Raw genomic sequence first — 20,645 nt, 5'->3', positions numbered from 1 at the left:
TAGTTGGAGGAACCGTTGAATTACAAACTTTTTGCATTATAAATACATATAATTATAGTACCTAATATTGTTATAACATAGTACCTACAAATTTTAAAAGATAAAGACGTCATTATATTTGTGTATGTTCGTTAGGATGTGTGTGTAAGTTTCTTACGCAAAAATTCTTACCAGACTTCAATGAAACTTTTCAGAAATATAGCTGCACATTAGATAAGAATAACATAAGTTAAAATGTCAAGAGATGTCAAGCAGACGAAGTTGCAATCAACAGTTAGTATTATAAATGCGATATGTGTGTGACTTACGTGTACTAGTTACTCTTTTCTTTTGTATTGAATCAGTTTAAAAACCAAGTTTCGACATAAAATTCAATGAATCCCAAGTGAAAGGTTTATTCAATTTTAAAAAGTCTACTCCGATGATAGCACGAAATCAGTTATACGATAAGTACTTTCAATTTCAAGCGGGCGATGTCGATGAAGAAAATGATGCCAACCTCACCAACGACTGACACCAAGAGTTTCACTTCGTCCGTATTTTATCACTACGTTTCGTCTAACATGCCTCTTCCATGCCTCTATAGCCTATCATACGTATGAACTTAACTGACGAAATGAATTAATTAATTTTGACTTATTGTAAGTCCTCGATCGCATACACCTATGTAGTATTTAAGTTTAAGTTCATAAGTGATTTTCTATGTACCTCATGATTCTATGAATTTAGTAGACATATGCATATGTGGATTAATATTTTCGAATCTGTAGTAACCGCACCTCTCGCACTTAATTGGTAACTTAAACTATTATTTCACTACTCGATATTCAGACGTCGAGCCCGGTCTTGCAGTCGAAATTCACAGTCTAACTGTCTAACTGTTATTACATTTTTCGTTTTAATACTACGACAGTCTTAATATCGAATGACGTATGAATGATTAAGTGATCGTTTAAACGCAATAATTTAGTTAACATTATTAAACTATTTCTTCCGTTCATTTATTAAGTAGTACCTGGGTGACCGAGCGGGACATGGACATCAGAAAAACCATAAATAAATAAATAATAAATTTATACGGGACAAATTATCTCTTGGTATTTTTAATATCTTTGGAGCCTTGTGGATCCCGGCATCAATTGAAAAAGAATAGGACCACTTCATCATGGAAGCCGTAAAAGGCCGACTAAAGAAAAGGCTTATAAACTTCGGATTCTTCTTAAAGGCGATTGGCTACCTGTGAGGCAATCTGTTACTATTTAAGTCTCAATCCTATCATTAAGCCAAACATCTGAACGTGGCTTATAAGTGATTTCAAGACTGTTGGTTCTGTCTACGCCGTAAGGGATATAGACGTGTTTATACGTATGTATGTACTTACAAATTACACCGATTAATTTAGCCTAGAAGTAAATTATAAACTTGTTTTATGAGATACCTACTAACTCAAAGATCGGTACTATATTTTATAATAAATACTTATTTTGGTAAACAACCAAAAAATAAGTATCAGTTGCAGGGAATCGAATCTGGGTCCTCCGACATCAAAATCGATTGCTCTTAACACTATATCACCAGTAAGCTCTCGCTTGCGACAAAATTTATATCTATTTATTTAGTGACAAAATTATCCTACCCTAGGACCTATCACACATGATTTCGAGCAAGCGAGTACAATAAAAATTCCCATTCTTGCGAAGTGACGGGAAAGCTAGTTATAAATAATTAAGAAGTCAATAATTCCTTTGCTGATTTGGTCACGCTTTATGGCCTTATTTTCAGCCATGTTTGAATTGTGGTACATAATAAATTTTTTGTGAGGTGGATTGCATTTTGACTAGTGTTTACTGCGCGTGAATTTGTTCTCAACCACGGTACATTATCCTTTGATGGACCAGCCTAGCCCGATTTCTTTCACACAAAACTCTTGTATCCAGCTTAACCAACATGCCTGATTCATACAAAACATTATCTACTAATCATTAAAGTCAAAGTATCTTGATATCATAAAGAAATAGATCATGTACAGTACCGTTTTAAAGCTTGTTTTGACACTCCGGGAAAAAGGCGTGATTTTATGTATGTATAATATGTATGAATGTTTGACACATTTTATTTATGACATTTTGTAACATATTTTTTGTCATAGGTAAAATTAGATAAAATTTGAAACGTAGTGAATTATCCCATCACTCGCACTAAAAATTAAATCTAATCAAAGAATCAAAATGTGACTCATACACAAGTTTTCGTTTCGTTCGTTCGTTCGTAATTGTGACATTTATTTGCAAATGGCATGGCAACATAGAAATAAGAAAATTAAAAAAAGTTTGACACCCGAACGGTGAGGTAGGCTCTTTTCTGTTTTCAACCGTATTTATTGTGAAAATTACACGATTTTCTTGATAATTTGTAGAAGATACGCTACTTTGATGCCTAAATTTTACTGAGGTAAGTGAAAAATAATATATATCATTACATCTGTTTGAAAATGTATTATTATGGCTGTCGGCAGACATATATTTTAAAGGTTAATCCCCTTATTTTTTGATTTATGGATAGACTTTACCATTAGTTCGATGAAAATCATATAAAATTACGTTTTAGACATCATATTTATGAAACAGTTTCATCTTTCCGTATTTAGTATGAAAGTACTCGAATGCTGTATGATTTTCGTCGCCATGCGTGCTTTGACAAGACTCGGCAGAACATATTTTCTTCCCAAGTTACAATTAAGTTACGGCGTGGTATTAAACTTGACAATTCTCTGAATTCATAAAGAATGTTCTGAACAGTAAAATATTGAAGGTAACGTCGCTCACTGTTTACCTGTTTGTTTGTAATGCTGATAATAATCACCAGGTGTCAGCCACTAAATGAAATACAACACGGCAATAGGTCTTGTAATCTAGATGTAATATTTAATATCATTGTCGATATATGTCTGTTAATAAATTAAAACATTTCAAAACCATACTTTACAACCATACATTACCTACAAAATTTCAGCAGACTTAAGAAATTATTAACTTCCTACAACATGGTTGTTTTTTGTATTAATGAAGTATTTCATAAATAAATCACTAATGAATTATTAGTTCTAGTAAAGCATTATAAACAATAAATATCCTCTCCTAACAATCTTGGGTCTGGTCCAGCTGAGATCAGACAATAGTTGCTTTGTCTAAAAATTGGTATGTTCGTCAAATTCCTTAGGTTAGGTAATGGACATTTGACTCTGAAGCACACGACTAACAATGCAAATTAGATGATGAGTCAGCCTGAACCTTTACATTCCAGAAACTTACCTTCTACTGTCTTTGTTCTGAATTTAGATGGAAATGGAAAGCCTTTTTATCGAAATATAACAGTTGAAAGTACATCTGAGATGATAGAGCCAGCCATTTTAAGCAACATTATTTTAATTATCAATTTATTACCATAGAAAAAGAAAAAGGCTCCTCTGGGAAAAACTCGTGATTTTAAGTGTGTACAGAAAAAGAAAACAGAAATGACGAACTTCAGAGGCTGTTGCTTTGTTATTCTTTTACAAATTCAAATATTTTATTTATTATTATGGGATGGAGTGTTCCATATCACTTAATAATTGTTTTTTGGTTTCACAACATTGGTTGACATCAAATAAATTACTTCAACTAAATTTACTGCTGCTTCCAGTGTCAGTGCAGAAGAAGCGGTAACTAACATGACATGTTTTGTTTTCTCAGTTTAATGATGAATTCAACATTTTAGTACATACCTACTTACTTTTCTCAATAATGATGTGAATGATTTTCTATACACATACCCACCTATGAAAATAATGCATCCCTTCCCCTATGTGGTACATAGTAATGAAATAATGTACACCGCTCACACAAATGGTTCATTATTTCACTAATTTGTCTTGCCTGATGCACAATCACTTGCATTATTTTGACTTTGTTTAGTACCAAATATTTCCTTTACAAAATGTACATATTTAAAACTACCAGCTGTTAAATTATCTTTTGCCTCAAATCTGGCAGTCTACAATTTGAGTAATCCCCACACTCAAATTAATTCAATAGTCTCTTTATCTCTGCTGAAGATCTAACTACCATTGTTGATAAAAAGAACATTGGCACTTCCTCTTTTCTTACTTAGGCAACTCATAATCAGCCTTTACCCACATAAACCTTAGTCTTCATTGGTAATAGTAACAGATTCTATAAAGGAAGCCTCCGTGTTTTGTGATTTTAATCTAGTAATTAAGATGTGTCTCCATTTTAATATCACAGGACTCTACACAGCGGATTTTTGAGAGGATTGTGTGGTAATATAAATCCAACATGTAGAAGCCATTTGGAGAAGTTGATGTTATATTGTTTTCCTGCCAATACCTGCTCTCGACCATATCAATGGCTGATTTTTGCCACATTGAAAAGATTGGGAATATACTACGTATTTTTTATTTTCATTCTATTTCAAAGTATTCTCCCTGCCAAACGACGCATTTTTGCATTAGATCTAACCAATTGTTATAATTCCAATCTGAAGTGGACAGTCAAAACAGCCAATTTGTATGCGTCTTCTGGGCCTTGTAACCGTTGACCATGTAACATATTCTTGATTCTTGGGAATGTAAAATAATCTTTGGGGCTGTACGGGGGATGGTCCATCAACTCCACGTTTTCCTAATTTAAAAACGCGCTCGTTTTGCCAGCGGTATGTGAGCTCTCATTATGGTGGTGAAGGATTATGCGTCGGTTCGGATTATTTTTACTTAGTTTTTTTATGACTTCCGGCAAACAAACTATTGTGCACCAACACCAATTTGCAGTAACCGTTCTTTGTTCTTGTAAAGGAATCGTACCCACGTGTCCAGTTTTGAAGAAGCGACCATTTTTTTTTAATACGCTTTACGAGCAAACATCTTTTGTCGGCTTGACCACTTTCGAAGACCCAAACAGCCTGGCGTTTCCGTTCTGGCTTATATAAATAAATCCTTGATTCATCATCAGAGACGATGTGGTACGCTGCATTTGATATGAACGTCTTCACTTGAAACGAAACTCAGAATACCAACGATAAATAGTCGTTTTACTAAGTGCTTCAAGTTCATAAAAAAAAAGAGCTTAGCAAGTCATTGTTCTTCAAAGTAACCTTGACGAAAGTTGTGAAAAATTATCACACGAAAATTTCCCGCGTAAGCTCCATTTTCCTCACCAACATAATTAAGATCAAATGAATATAACTCCTTTGTTTTTTTACAATTTTAAATTTCAATAATGGAATTGTGTTTAAAATCTAATTTATTCCTGGGTGTTCCATTCCCGATTTTATCAGTGTGGCCCTCGTACAATTAACTAACTATAACAATTTATCCAAGTTTGCCAGTCAATCAGTTAAATGATTTTTTATAAATCTTTGTTTCATAATTCATCTTAAATCATTAAAAACATAATTTTGAAAGCTTTTTAATAATTGTTGATAGATAAGACGATATGATCATTAGTTAAGCTGTTATTACTTAATAGTAAGACATTACCTCTATAGTACAACAAGAGAATTTGCATATTCAGTGCGACAGTTAGAGGTGACACGTTGAGTTTAAATATTAGGTAGCTTAACTCACGTAAATACAAAGTTAAGAAAGCAGGTAGGTGCTTTATTGTTGAAAACACAATAGGTAGTAAATTCTTGGCATTTTGAGCCTTAAATGGTCAACAATTTCGCTAAGATAAAGTTGCGGAAATTCGTCAGTCATTTGCCTCCACTAGTTCATCTTGTCAACATAATGTTGAACAGTGAGAACAAACAAGTTTAAATTTAATTTTTACCATTGTAGGTATAGCGGAGGGCAGTATCGGCGCACGTTGAACAACAGCAATGGTAATGGAGGCGTCGCCGTCTCCGCAGAGCGTCGGACGCGAGTTCGTCCGGCAGTACTACACGCTGCTGAACAAAGCGCCTGCCCATCTGCACAGGTATGACGCATTTCGTCTTGACATTCGACCACGTGGTTCTTCTTTTGCCATTTTTATTTTGCATTGTTTTCCCGCCGCAAACTTATGGCCGATTTGTTTTCTGCCTCTGAGCCGTGATACTGTTGATCATGTAACATATCTTTGATTCTTGGGAATGTAAAATAATAAATAATGTGCCGTGTGGTTCCCGGCACCAATACAAAAAAGAATAGGACCACTCCATCTCTTTCCCATGGATGTCGTAAAAGGCGACTAAGGGATAGGCTTACAAACTTGGGATTCTTTTTTTAGGCGATGGGCTAGCAACCTGTCACTATTTGAATCTCAATTCTATCATTAAGCCAAATAGCTGAACATGGCCATTCAGTCTTTTCAAGACTCTGTCTACCCCGCAAGGGATTTGGACGTGACCGTGTGATATGTGTATGTGTGTATATAAAATAATCATTGGAGCTCAGTTCAGGGCTGTACGGTGTATGGTCTCCATCAACTCCGCGTTTTCCTGATTTAAAAACGCGATGGTTTTGCCAGCGGTATGTGTACCTACTCGCATTATCGTGGTGAAGGGTAATGCGAAGGTTCAGATTAATATTTTTACTAAGATCTTTTATGACTAACCGTCAAACAAACTATTGTGTTCCAATCTGCAGTTACCGTTCTTTGTTCCTGTAAAGGAATCACAGCCGCGTGTCCAGTTTTTAATACAAAAAAAATAGGTAAAAAAACTTTTTAAGTTAAACGGTTTTATGTTAAACATACATTGCAATGTTTAATATAAATGTACTAAAAACCAAAAAATAATAAAATAGATACAGTCGTGGGAATTATAAACATATGCATAGACTAGACTAAAATAAAACCGTGGGGCACGTCAATTGTCTACAAATTATAGACTTAATGTGCGATAGAAGAATCGTTTAATTCGTCGTTAGGCAGTTGGCCCGCAGACGGTGCGCAAATTACTTACTATTTTGCTGGCTAGCGAGGAATCGTTTCACTGCTCGTAGTTTGTCTTTAATCGACAAAACTTATGATAAAAGTACTACTCGCTCAACATTATGAAACCCTAAAACTCGCTTAATCGAGCTTGCTAACTTGTTTCCACATTCTAGCCCTACTTATCACACGTCCATCGTTGTCGGTTGAACAACTGCCTAATTTTAGTGTAACATTACAAAACAAACATTTTAATCAACGATTGTAGACAATTGACGTGCCCCACGGTTTTATTTTAGTCTAGTCTATGCATATGTTTATAATTCCCACGACTGTATCTATTTTATTATTTTTTGGTTTTTAGTACATTTATATTAAACATTGCAATGTATGTTTAACATAAAACCGTTTAACTTAAAAAGTTTTTTTACCTATTTTTATTTTCTAGTTTTTAGTTTTTATTTCGCATTCTGTTTAATTCACATTTTATCCCACTGCTTAGATTTTAATTTTGAATAGTAAATTGTATTCTACTTGTTGAGACCTTTCATTTGATACCCATGTTGATGGGATTGATAAAACCTAAGTTATCCGCCATTTTGTAGAGGCCGCCATCTTGGATTTCAATTTTTTATAGTATATTGTATTCTGCTTGTTGAGCCCTTTCATTTGATACCCATATTGATGGGATTAATGAAACCTAAATTATCCGCAATTTTGTAACGGCGGCCATCTTGAATTTATAATGATAATGAATAAACATAATTATATTGTCACCAAAATCCAAAGTGTATACAAAATTTCAGATTAATCGGTTGACAGGAAGAGGGTGAAATTTGAATTACTAAATTTGACCCAAGAATAAAACAAACGGGGTGAGCTAAATAAAACCGTTTAAAAAGCGACCTTTTTTTTCATACGCTACGCGAGCGAACAACTTTTTTCAGCTTGACCACACCTTCGAAGACCAAAACAGTCGATTGGTGTTTCCTTTCCGGCTCATATGAATAAAGCCATGATTCATCATCAGAGACGATGTTGTACACTGCATTTGAGCTCCATTCTATGAACCATCGTAGAGTTGTAGGCCGACACCAACTAACACCAGCCGACTTTTATTCCGATGTAGCACCCAGCGGGAAACTAACTTTTTGACACCCAGTTCTTCGTGTAAAATAGTTGAATGGCCGCCATACTAATGCTGATAGAAGCGCGATTTAGTTGTTTGTCACATGTCTTTCTTCCATTATTAGTTTGCGAGCAGCATCGACATTGTTTTGTGTTACTGCTGTTTTTGGCAGACCAGTCCAGTAGAAGGAAAAGAATGTTCCCGAGTAAGCTCTATTTTCCCCACCGACAAATGAAATTATTATTTTTCACTTTTATTTTAATTTCAAAAATTTATTGTGTTTCGAATATATTTACATTTCGTACACCAAAGACAGATTTTAGTCTTATTTATTCCTGATATTTTCAGTGTGGCCCTCTTATTTAACGTCATAAATTCGACACGCGAAGTTAGCGAACAAGAGGCAATATAATATCCAAGTTTAACCCCACGCTGTTGTGAGCAGGTTCTACAACAACTACTCGTCGTTCGTGCACGGCGGGCTGGACGCGCCCAACCGCGAGACGCTGCCCGTGGTCGGCCAGAAGCAGATCCACAACCGCATCCAGCAGCTGAACTTCCGCGACTGCCATGCTAAGATCAGCCAGGTCGGTATGACTTAGGATTTTTTAAGGGGAAAGATGTTTTCGGGTTATAAAAATATGCAGTGACCGTTTAACGACGCTGTGGGTTTTGAGATTACTATTTGAATCTCACTTTTATCATTAATCCAAACAGTTGAACGTGGCCTATCAGTCTTGTCTGTTGGCTCTGTCTAGCCCGCAATGCGTATAGACGTTATTATTTGTATGTATGTATTAATGTATCTGTTATTCTATTAATGTATACCAGCCCCCATAACATGGCACACGCGAAGCCGTTTTCATCGCACGAAAAACTATCGCTGTTTCGGTTTTTATTATAACGTTAAACGGGACAGCTATATTTTTTCACGGCGTCGCGCGTGCTACGCTACCGGTGCAAGTAACTCTTTATTGGTTGCAAATAAGTAGTATTATATTCGGAATGTGGTGTCAGGTGGACGCGCAGGCGACGCTGGGCAACGGCGTGGTGGTGCAGGTGACGGGCGAGCTCAGCAACGGCGGCGCGCCCATGCGCAGGTTCACGCAGACCTTCGTGCTGGCCGCGCAGACGCCCAAGAAGTACTACGTGCACAATGATATCTTCCGTTACCAGGTATTCTAATCTTCTTTTTTTTTAAATTCAGTAGTGGGTAAGGCATTTGTCTGCAATCTCACCTGATGGTATGTGACGATGAAGATGAAGTTACATGCTATATTTTACTTTTGAATACTTTATTTTACTTTTGAATTTTCACGAACAGTACTTATTTGGGAATATAGACGCAGACAGTTTATTCCACACCTCAAATTAATAAGGTGCTATTGGCGTTTAGGTTAACTTTTTGGTATTTCAAAGACAAAAGGGTAAAATTTCCGTCTGCATAGATAACCCGTGAAGAGTTAACAAACAAAGCAACCAAAATGAAACATTCATAATATTATTTGGGATTCATTGAGATCACATACGAAAGTTGTATATTTTAATTGTGGACGATTGTCGCAGGACATAGTGTTCTCCGACGAGGAGGGCTCGGGGTCGGGGCGCTCGGAGGGCGAGGAGGAGGAGGGCGCGGCGAGCTGCTTCCCGCCGCCGCTGCCCGCCTTCCCGCCGCACGGCTTCCCCGCGCCGCCCGCGCCGCCTGCGCAGCCCGCGCAGCTGGTCAGTAAAATGCACTTATCGCGACTTATGTCTTACACTAGACATGTCATCATTTCACCCGTAGGACATCTATTGCTGAATATATAACAGTTCTCCCCCAATGACTTCCAACTCGCTCTATTGGAGATGACCTGCATCCACATCCATCGATTCACCGTGGACTTCACCAGATCATCGGTCCATCTCGCGGGAGCCCGTCCTACTGGTATGAGGTCTCAAAAGACATGTCAGACATTTTGGTATCGGCCATCAACCCTTCGTGAGATGAGGCCTGCCCATTCAGTTTGCTGACATAGCTTAGCTCATAGTCATGAAATTTATCAAAGGCTTAATTTAGGTGGGTGGCTAAGTAATGGAATTCAGAATCAGATTGTGGCATGTTGCTAGCTGCTAGCCCGTCGCTTAAAAGAATCTTTAAGTTGAACAGTCCAACAACCAATTATTTTAATTTTTTTAAACATTTTTAAGACACTTTTATTTGGGTACTTATTTTAATATAAGTACATATTGTTATTTTGTAATAAATTTAAAGAAGTAAAGTATAACTAATAGAATTGGCTCTAGCTCGCCAACAATTGGAATAATAAAAGTATATGATCACATTATTTGGTTTGTTTATTTTGAACAAGCACTCATCAGATCTACGGAATAAATACCTAAGATTAACAATATCTTTCTCCCCAGCCGGCGACATCCCCGGTGCCAGCGGCGACCCCGGCCCCCGCGGCCGCTGCCCCGGCGGCGCCCCCCGCGGCCCCCGCCGCCGCCGCGCCCGCCGCAGCCCCGGCCGCCCCCGCGCCGCACCTCAACGGACATCCGCATGACGATAACCGGCCGCGGGCCAACACGCAGGGTGAGTCGGCAGTCTCTTCACACTTATGACGTCATACGACGCTAGCCAATAGCAGCGAACGCACAGCCAAAGATTAAGCCAATAGCAGTGGAGATACAGGCAGAGAGTCAGCTAACAGCAGCGAGAATTCGAGCAAGGAATCAGCGAATTGAATGTCGCGCGAACAAAATTTTTGGGGATTTATATTTAATTTTTTCACAAATTACGCAAATACAGAATAAACTCAAGGCTTTTCATTTCTAGAGAGAAAATGAAGCATAAAAATAATTGGTTTTTCCAATACTTTAGATTAGAACTACCCCATCTTTTTTTTCATGGATGTCGTAAGTTTCATACAGTATAGCTTTTACCAAGTAGTAACTTTAACGTAGCCTTTCAGTCTGACTGTTGGCTCTGTCTACCCCGCAAGGGGTACAGACGTGACTATACGTATGCATGCAATAATGTGAACGATTTGTGTGTTGCAGCGAGCAGCATATCGCAGGTGTCCAGCGAGCGCGAGGTAGAGCCCGAGCCGGAGCCCGCGCCGCAGCCCGAGACTCCGCCGCCCGCTGGTAACTACATTAACTTTACACTAATCACAATATCGATGTGAAGAGATTAGTTATAGTATTGAAATAGGTATACAATACCTATGTATGTAAGTATTATTGTGTCTGAAATGATTTATTACGATACATAGGTTTGCTACTATGACGACACAATTGGTCCCACTTTAGGCAATATGCATGTTCTGTGGTTCCTGGCACTAGTATAAAAAAGAATAGGACTACTCCATTTCTTTTCCATGGATGTTACTATTTGAACCAAAATTTTACCACAGCTGAACGCGGTTCTATCAGCCTTTTTAAGACTGTTGGCTCTGTCTACCCTGCAAAAGTTTATTAAAAAAACTGAAATTTTTACATTTAAACTACTATGTATCTTTTAAGTAAGTGCATAATATGTATTGATTTAATTGTAAAGATAGATAGGGAGCTTTTATTGGCCTTGTTTTTTGCCTATTATTAAATTGTTAAACTGAATGTTTACGCTGTTGGTTATTCAATAAAATAAAATAAAAATGAAATACTAAGTCAAGACATGTGGGGGTATATCCGACATGGAACCAACAAATAACAGTATGGTTTGTGCCCGCAGCCCCGGCGGCGCCCGAGCCGAAGACGTACGCCAACCTGCTGAAGTCGGGCGCCGCGCCGCCCGCGCGACCGGACGCACCGCCGCCTGCGCGCGCGCCGCCCCGCCCGCACTACCACGGTGAGCACACAGCTTCGTCCCCACGCGCCCGCCCGCAGCGCGGACACCGACAGGGACACTGTGGCGTTTTAGTAAAACAATTTTAGATGCGTGATGCGTGAGAGACACGATTTAGATGCGTGAATCTGCAGGGTTCCTTGTTTTCCTTAACCTTATCAGCATCTTAGCTTTTATCCGCAATTTCGTCAATTCACGATTAGCATTTAGCACCAACCATAAAAGTGTTTGCTAATCTCACGGAACTATATTTTTTTTACCAGGATGAAAAGTGTGGTGCCCTGTGGTTCCCGGCACCAATACAAAAAAAGAATAGAACCACTCCATTTCTTTCCCATGGATGTCGTAAAAGGCGACTAAGGGATAGGTTCACAAACTTGGGATTATTTTTTAAGCGGCAGGCTAGCAACCTGTCACTATTCGAATCTCAATTCTATCATTAAACCAAATAGCTGAATGTGGCCATTCTTTTCCAGACTGTTGGCTCTGTCTACCCCGCAAGGGATATAGACGTGATCATATGTATGCATGTATGAAAAGTACTCTATGTCGTTCTGCAGCCCATTAATTATGCATATGCTAAATTTAAAGAAGATTGGTTCAGAAGGTGACACGTGAAGATATGACAAACGAACAAAGTTACCTACGCATGTAACAAGCTCACATCACCCTCCCGTTACAGCGGAGACCGCGGCCCCGCAGGCGGTGAGCGGCGCAGGCGCAGGCGGAGCGCCGGGCGCGGGCGCGCGCCGCTACTCCGACTCGCAGCAGCTGTTCCTGGGCAACCTGCCGCACTCCGCCACAGAGGTAATTACTCATTATTTAATGACCCTTCATAACATAAGTAAAATAATCTGTGTAATTTGTCCCATATATACATATGGGGCAAATTACACAGATTCAGTTAAATAGTGATAATTATGTTGTAGGTGTGGATAAGACAGACGTAAAATTTATGATTGTATTTGAAATAGTTGGAGAAATATTTTATAGATTTTTTTAAATTATTACCTAGAATTCTTTGCCGTGGCAGTTATTATATATAGTAAATGAGTTATTTCATTATTTAGTAGAAATTAAGCTTGCACGAAAAAACTTATGAATGTGGAAGAAGCGAAGGAAAGTGATTGTGGCAAGTGGAAAGAGATCGTAGAGGTTCAGAATAAGCAATAACCCGTGGGCGGCGGCCATTGATTGCGCAGGAGGAGCTGCGCGCGGTGTTCTCGCGCTTCGGCGCGGTGGCGGAGCTGCGCGTGCACAGCAAGGCGGCGGCGGGCGCGCCGCGGCACCCCAACTACGGGTTCATCACCTACGAGAGCGCCGCCGCCGCGCGCGACTGCCTCAACGCCGCGGTGCGTGCTGCCCACTCTCTCTCTCTCACACACACACACACCCGCCTTTACGGAAACACTACTTAATTGTGAAATTTTATCTTTATATAGCAAGCTTGAAAATAAAACCAAGTTTGTTTACATAAATTTCGTTAAAATAATATAAATAAATATTTTACAAAAAATATTTATTTCATGCGTACTTTAATAATTACAAAAATACTTACATAAATAATTACACACCACATTCCTTTGACGTACTGACCGTGGGATTTTTACAATTTTTGTCTTAGCACTGCTGCATGTTTACATTTGACAAGATCAAATGCAATTGAATGAAAAGGCAACCCAGTATCGTCGAGTGGGCATTCATTTGGTGTGGATACTTGTCATGGATTGTGTACAATGTGGAGTTGTGAAATACGCAAGCGACATGTATATAATAATCTGTTGGTTCCCCCCACAGCCGCTGTACTTCCCGGCGGACAACCCGGAGGGCGTGAAGCTGAACGTGGAGGAGAAGAAGACGCGCGGGCGCGAACGCGAGCGCGAGCGGCGCCGCCCGCCCTCCTCGCAGCGGCCCTTCGCGCGCGGCGCCTACCGCCGCTAGGGCCGGCACTTCTCGCAGCTGTATCGGAATCCTCCACGCTCCAATCGATTCCCGTCACACGGTACATCTTACTCTGTATAAACTCGTCTTTGCGCGCGCGTTTCTTATATGTAATGACCAACTGAAGTCAAAAGTTTGTGAGCTCTCGTCCAGGTGTTGTTTCAAACTCTCTGTAATTGCAAATTGATTTTCAATTGTTAATTTAAGATATTTCCATTAAACAACCTTTTTTTAGTAATAATGTCGCATCACGTATCATTTTGTTGAACGCGCGTGGTTAACGGGCGCTCATTGTGCACACAGTTTCCACACAACATTTTGAAAGTATGATGAGCGCTCGTCAAAACGAGTGCCCCTACCTTACTTCCGCATCTGCGCAGAACTTCGCATAATAATGTAACGCGTAAAAATAGTCCGCGTGAGATCAGTGGTCTTTTTCATGCTTTTGTTGCATTTCTCTGTAAAAAGTATCGTCTTTAACTTTGCGAATGTAATCCGTGAAATATACAACTAACATGGAAACGATCTCTCAGAACCAGAACGAGAATGTCTGTGGGATCGAGCGAGTTGCGATACGTAATGTTCTAATTTCAGACGTTGAAACTAAATAGCACTACGTAGTAAGTACGAAGGCAAAATTTGTTTATTTACCTCCTAAAAAAGTTGTATCAAATTTATTTACTTTTTTACCTATGCTTAGAATTCTTCTTAAATAATTGCAACTACTCAAAAAATTGACAATTTTTGTTGCGATTCGCTCGCCTTCATAAGGCATTCGTCCGGATTTCATCGTGAGGTCAGTGTAATTGTATAAAAAGCGGGTCCGTCCACAGTATACTCTATTCAAGGCGTGTATCCCTTTAAAACTCTAAAAAGTATTAATAGTTTCGTTTTCTTCTTAGAAATTGCAACATCTGTGGAATGTGGTGACGGACCCGCGACTCCGGGCTAACGCTTCGCTTACCTTTCGTTTAAGTAGTTAGATAGTAAATTAATAATTATTATTTGTCGCCCACTCGACTATCGGAAGCGGTCAGCAGTTGGTCGTAGAGGGTTTTCTCACGAACGTTGAAAATGCATATTATCATAACTCTCTTTCTGTCTTTTTGGCCTCAGAGTAGGAGTGAGAGGCAAGATAAGCAATGTCTTCTTGACGTTTGTGAATAACCCCGCTACAACCGGTGAAAGGTTGCTCTAAATACTGTGGTGGTTAGATCGGGAATTTATTCAAATTATGAAATCCATCCGCCATGTTTGATTAGTTAAAGGGAACGTAAAATGGCGGATTGATCGGTACCACTCGGTTACAAAACTAATGTAATTTACTTGATATTTACCTTTGAAAATGATTATACGGCATGACGTCTGCTATTAAACTCACGAGGTTGTAAAATTCAAATATTGAGAAGAAAGGGTATTAAATATCTAATTGAAAATTTGGCAAATGCATCATCAAACATCCAGCATATTAAAATAAAGTCTAATTGTTATGTCGTGCCAATAGACCTACAAAATCATACTTAGCAATGCCAACATACAACGAATACTATATATAATAGTAATTAGTGGTTTGGATAGACAATAAATGTTCCCGCGCATTAACCCCCAGTGAACAAATTTGATGAATTACTCTGAACAAGCGAAACATGTCACATTTCACCGGTTTTGAGTGAATCACCAGATTTGGAAGCAACCAAGCAAGCTGTCGGCCGCAACCGTCTGATATTGTGTGTACGGTCTGCTCACAAAAGTTCATCCACATATTTTGATAACTTTTTACATATATTGTGAATAAAGTTTTGTAGCAGACTGTACGTGTAGGGCGGTGTAAGGTTACGCCGGTAGTGTAGTCGCTAGGTCGCCGGCCGCGCCCCGCACTCTCTTCAATGTTTTCAAAAAGAAATAATTTTCTTAACCTTACATTATAATTTACAGTGCCCCAGTTGAAAAGTATATCATTCGTGTCGTAGAGACGTTCAAAAGTGGTATTCTTTTCTATGCGTCGCATTGTACGTCCGTCGATGTGTTCGCCGTCGCCTTTGAATCATTTCTTCCATATCCGTTTTCTTGAAATAAGCGTGGCGATAACACAAAAATCAAGATTGATCGGTGTGTTCAGTACTAAATGTATCCAAGAGGAAATAAACTTGAATGTTTCTCGCGAGATGTCGCTAGTGAGAGACGCGGCCGCCGCCGATGTAGGTTCGTCAGTTTTTAAGTTCGTTATTTTTACCAATATACAATGTCGGAATTTATACTTAGGATAAGTCTCGCCGTGAGCTCTAAAACTGATGCTCCGACTTCTAAAAGACGGCTATAGTCAGAGCCTCGTGTTTGGCAGGCGAAAAGTCATTGCCAACAGGGATTTTTTGTGGTTGTTGTGGAACCACATACTATCTGGAAGTTCTCTTTTACAAAATTCATCTTATTATTTTTCGAGCCCCTCTGTATATTTTTTATAACACCAATAAGAAATATAAACTATCTCTTTCTAATTGTCCTAATCAGAAAGAGATGGAACATCTCCAAACATGGTCATTCAGATCTTTATGTTTTAAGAGTTTGGTCTCCAGATTGTATGTTCTTTCGTGGTGGCTGCCAAAAGCAACATCGTTGTAAATCAGTTATCACAAGTGTGTTGTGTTTCAGAGATCACGGCAGACCCCGTAGTTGTATTTGTATCGCCAAATCAGTATCGTTTGGTCAGACAACGTATGAACTTATTCGATGTATATAAACTAGTACCGAGCCCCGACCTCCGGCGCGCTTCTGAAATATAAACTGTAGATTACTTTCCAGATATTTCCAGAATATAACGTATTTTGTATTTATAAATGTAATGTAACGTATGGTTCGCAATAATGTTGATGCGGTTTGCATTTATTTAGACTGTTTATCTGTGGCGAAGTCAGGACTCACGCTAAATCACAAAATTCAGAAGGGAAATATTTAAAATGGTAATATTATTTGAACATTATGTCGTGTCAAAGCAAACAACGTAGTGTTCCCATCGGTACGGAGTATCAAGTTACTTAACTGAACTTTCTCTGCACTTGACCTCTGTAACATTTCCATCTGCAATTTTTCTTAACAGTGGTCAAAAGTCTCAGATCAGGTCTTGATACAAATATAAAGCGTGCGTCCAGGCTCCGCCATTAAGTATTCTGTGACATTGGTTCACAAGCGTTTCACTTTTTATCTAGTTTGTCCAAGGAATTTCGGAACCGCCGAATCGATTTATTATCTTTCTACGTAGACCATAATGTCTCACGGTTAATGGAATACTCTATATTGTAGGAGAAAGATTCGTCTTGCCGGTTTTGAGTGAAACGGGTTTGATAGACGTGTATGTTGACGCTTGAGGAACCAATTCCACAGAGCACTCCAGGATCGGGCTACATGTTTATGGGATCTCTGTGAAAACTCGTGGTTTGTTGCAAAATTTCCCGGTCCCACGTTTGTCCAAAAAGATTCCATAAAACATGAAGCCCGCCCTTTGAAGGATTCGCCACACTCCGGCAACGCCATGTCCACGTACAGTCAAGTACAAAAGTCTATATAATTTTCATAGGAAATGTTCCTAAAGTTATATGAAGACTTCTTTACTTGATGGTGTAGTGGAGTAATATTAATTTGACAGCCGGCGCGCGGCGATAGCTAGTTTCCCATCGTAGTTGTGCTAGGAAAGTGATCGCTTGCTTTAAACTCAAGAATTTAATTTTATGCCTCAACTATATATCTGATTTTTTATGAATAACAATCGCTGAATAATAAACATACAATTATAATTTTCTAAATATGGCCACGTTCCTAGCACAGCTCGAGCGGGAAGCGAGCCAAACGTCTGCCGATGACTCGACGTCAACGACAAATTGGCAGTGACTTTTATATGTATTAGTTTTCCTCGGTATGTTTATACTATCCTTTTTTTCTAACTAGACACATTTATTTACATAAGGATATTTTTAATTCAAAGTTTGAATAATGTATAACGGTGAAAACATACGGTGGGGTATTGTGCGATTACGTCCTATAATGTTAGCTTGATGAAGGATGGAGGAAGCGGACTTACCTATTCATCGCTACATATTTACGCTAATTGGTTTGGTAGGGTAGTTAGAATTCTTTTATAATAATCTTTCTACTCCGCTGAGTCAATTAGACTAGTTTATGTGGCGATGTCAATACGGTGATGGTCTGCGGGGTTGAGACGGGACTGCACCGCGTGTTTTCAACCAGTTTGTGGAAATTTTCGTGTACTTATTTATTGTAAATAACAGTTTGGAATCGAGATTTACTGTGAGGCGATCGTGGGCGCGGGTGGACTGCCACAGTACTCTACTGAGATTGGAAACCAATGTGTGAAGGTTCTATTATCTATCGCATTTTAACACACTTATAAATATTTTGAAATGGTGGTCCTAAATTTACCCCTCAGAATTAATAACAATATACTAAAATAATCCAATTCCCGCAGAACAAATACAGACATTTATTCCATAATATAAATAGATTGACAAAATGACATCGTCAGGAAGCGATTGAAGGTCCTCCGGTCGAGTCTGAAGCTGTTCTCCGACAGTCGTTTGGCCTACGAACGATTTGAGTACATAATTTTGCATCATCAGGAGATTGTGCTACAGAATTTTTCTTCTTTGAACGATTTGTCGCCAGAAAAGCAGAATGGAAAAAATGGAGTCCATTATAAAAAAAAAGATGAATAGTCCTCTCGGCTGAATGAATGAAGACGAAATGATATCGAATCGTTCGTAGGTCACACGGCCGCCATAGAACAGTTCCTCACTCCATTTGTCTCCCTGCAGTGCAGGATCCTTGTTTTAAAACATTTTTTAAAATAAACGTTTGTATGGATGTAAAGTTCCGATGAAATTCGCGAAGTATCAGTAAACATAGTAGAGTATCGGTTGGTTCGGCCGGCCCTCGAACCCACGACCGCCGCAGACCGCCACTGCCTGTCTCCGACTACAGCGACACTGCCAACGCCACGGCGGCGGGACGTCCAATAATTTAGTTTTCTAATGTAATAACCTTTTATGAGGTGGTAGGTATATTGCCAACAAATGTTTTAACTTAGCGTCGTAATTTTGTATTAAGTAAGTACAATTGCTGCAACTGTACCCTTGAAGTTTGTTCCGTAATCAGCCTCCCAGCTAGCATAGTTACTGAAAGAGCCCCTTGCTCTTATTCATACAAGACAGTTAAAGTATGCCGAATGTTAGTAGATTTTTTTGTTGGAGTCTGATCCTGCTGCCTTATAAAAGTTTAAAATTTTCGGAGATTGTATTGTAGAGTGAGTCGTGATTCTAATATAATATATAATAATGTATTTCTTAAGGAACTAATTTTTTTTACTCAGAAAAACAGATTTTGTCCAAAATTTAAATTATTTCTTTCGTATATTATCCATATTTTCCACACTTAGATCGCTCCACTCTCATTATAATCTACCGTGCTCACTAAGGTGTAACTGTAAAACTAAACTAACCCAATGTTTTCCAAGTTAACTAACATTTAATATGTATCTAGATTCAGCACTGACTTACATGTAAGCATGTATATTCATTGTAAAATGGCGACGTCCCGCGACGCCGGCAAGAAGGTTGCCCGCACGCTGCTTACACCGCGTTACTACGGCGCTAGTGTGTCGGCCAAGTCGGGGGGGGGCAGGCCCGCTCCGTACTTGCGATCCACACCAACTCCATGAGCCCAAGGAATAAAAGGGATGATAGACGAACGCTTATTATTTCTATCAACAAAGACAACGAGCGCTTTCCTCATAAGTTTTCGGCACATTCTTAATTATCTACTCAGTTAACGAATCGTGATTGTAACAAGCGTGCCTGTTGCAGATTTGAAATGTAACAGTATGTAATGTGTCCACATTATTTAGTCCCGTCGCACGCATTTTATTCAGTTGTGACAACATCAATGTGGACTGGTCCGAAACTTTTAATTTTAATTTAAACCTCTTGCTATATACATATAATTTGATGCGCACATAATTTACAAAATTAAACCACTAAAGGCATCGTTATTCATCCCTCCAGTTTGGAACTTGTGTTAATTATGTTTTTTTATTGAGAATTTATATGAACATTTAATTTACAAGAAGAATAATGAATTGTGTACAATGGGTGATGGAGTTGGTGCGTTGTCCTGGTAAATTTGAAGTGCAGTGCCGTGCGGCGCCGCGCGGTGTCGGGCGGCGTCGTCGCTCGCGGTCGGCCGCCGCGCGGCGCTCTCTCTAATAGAGATGTACTTTTTGTAACAAGCCGTGTGTTTTATTTATCTCTCTATACAACCTTATGGACTCATCATCATAATATAAAGCTGTACAAATATCGACCAATCAAACTATGCGAATACAGCACGGCTTTTGTGAGAACGCACCCTTATGAATGACCCGTAAGTTGTTCTTGTATCTATTGGTCCATTTCTTTTTCATTCAGAATGTAACAATGAGACTGTTCACAAAGAACACGTTTTGTTCAAAGATCCCAGGGCCCAGGACTATTATTGGGAAATACGAATAGTCTATTTGCTCGTTATTGTAGGGCGGAACAACTTTAGTAAGTGTTCGTCTAATCTAATACCTCGGAAGAAAGCCATAAAATAAATAACATGCAGGAAGTTGACTTGATCCAAATCCTGCTTACAAGATGTCATGAATCTCCACTCAGCTTCATATGTCGGTCCTGTCGTTTAAGATATTTTCCCAAATAACTGAAAAAATACATCAACTTTATTGAAAAACATTGAAAAAATATTTAAATGAGATTAAAAACCAAAGAATTTTAAATTTATCTTCCTGTTAAAT

The 20,645-nt window shown here is 38.9% G+C and overlaps 1 protein-coding gene across 1 annotated transcript; it reads left to right on the top strand.

Annotated features, from left to right (window-relative positions):
• The first annotated feature begins 2,213 nt into the window (after window positions 1–2,213).
• Window positions 2,214–20,099, top strand: LOC106134791 (ras GTPase-activating protein-binding protein 2). The gene is made up of 11 exons (XM_060946009.1): window positions 2,214–2,451; window positions 5,834–5,972; window positions 8,483–8,624; window positions 9,055–9,213; window positions 9,604–9,759; window positions 10,444–10,612; window positions 11,080–11,166; window positions 11,753–11,869; window positions 12,549–12,673; window positions 13,069–13,218; window positions 13,664–20,099. Exons 2-11 carry the CDS (start codon window positions 5,875–5,877, stop codon window positions 13,805–13,807), a joined length of 1,347 nt encoding a protein of 448 aa, XP_060801992.1. The 5' UTR covers window positions 2,214–2,451; window positions 5,834–5,874; the 3' UTR covers window positions 13,808–20,099.
• The last annotated feature ends 546 nt before the right edge of the window (window positions 20,100–20,645 follow it).

The sequence above is a fragment of the Amyelois transitella genome, chromosome 10 (assembly GCF_032362555.1).
Source record: "Amyelois transitella isolate CPQ chromosome 10, ilAmyTran1.1, whole genome shotgun sequence".
Lineage (NCBI taxonomy): Eukaryota > Metazoa > Arthropoda > Insecta > Lepidoptera > Pyralidae > Amyelois > Amyelois transitella.
This window is presented reverse-complemented; position numbering and strand designations above follow the sequence as displayed.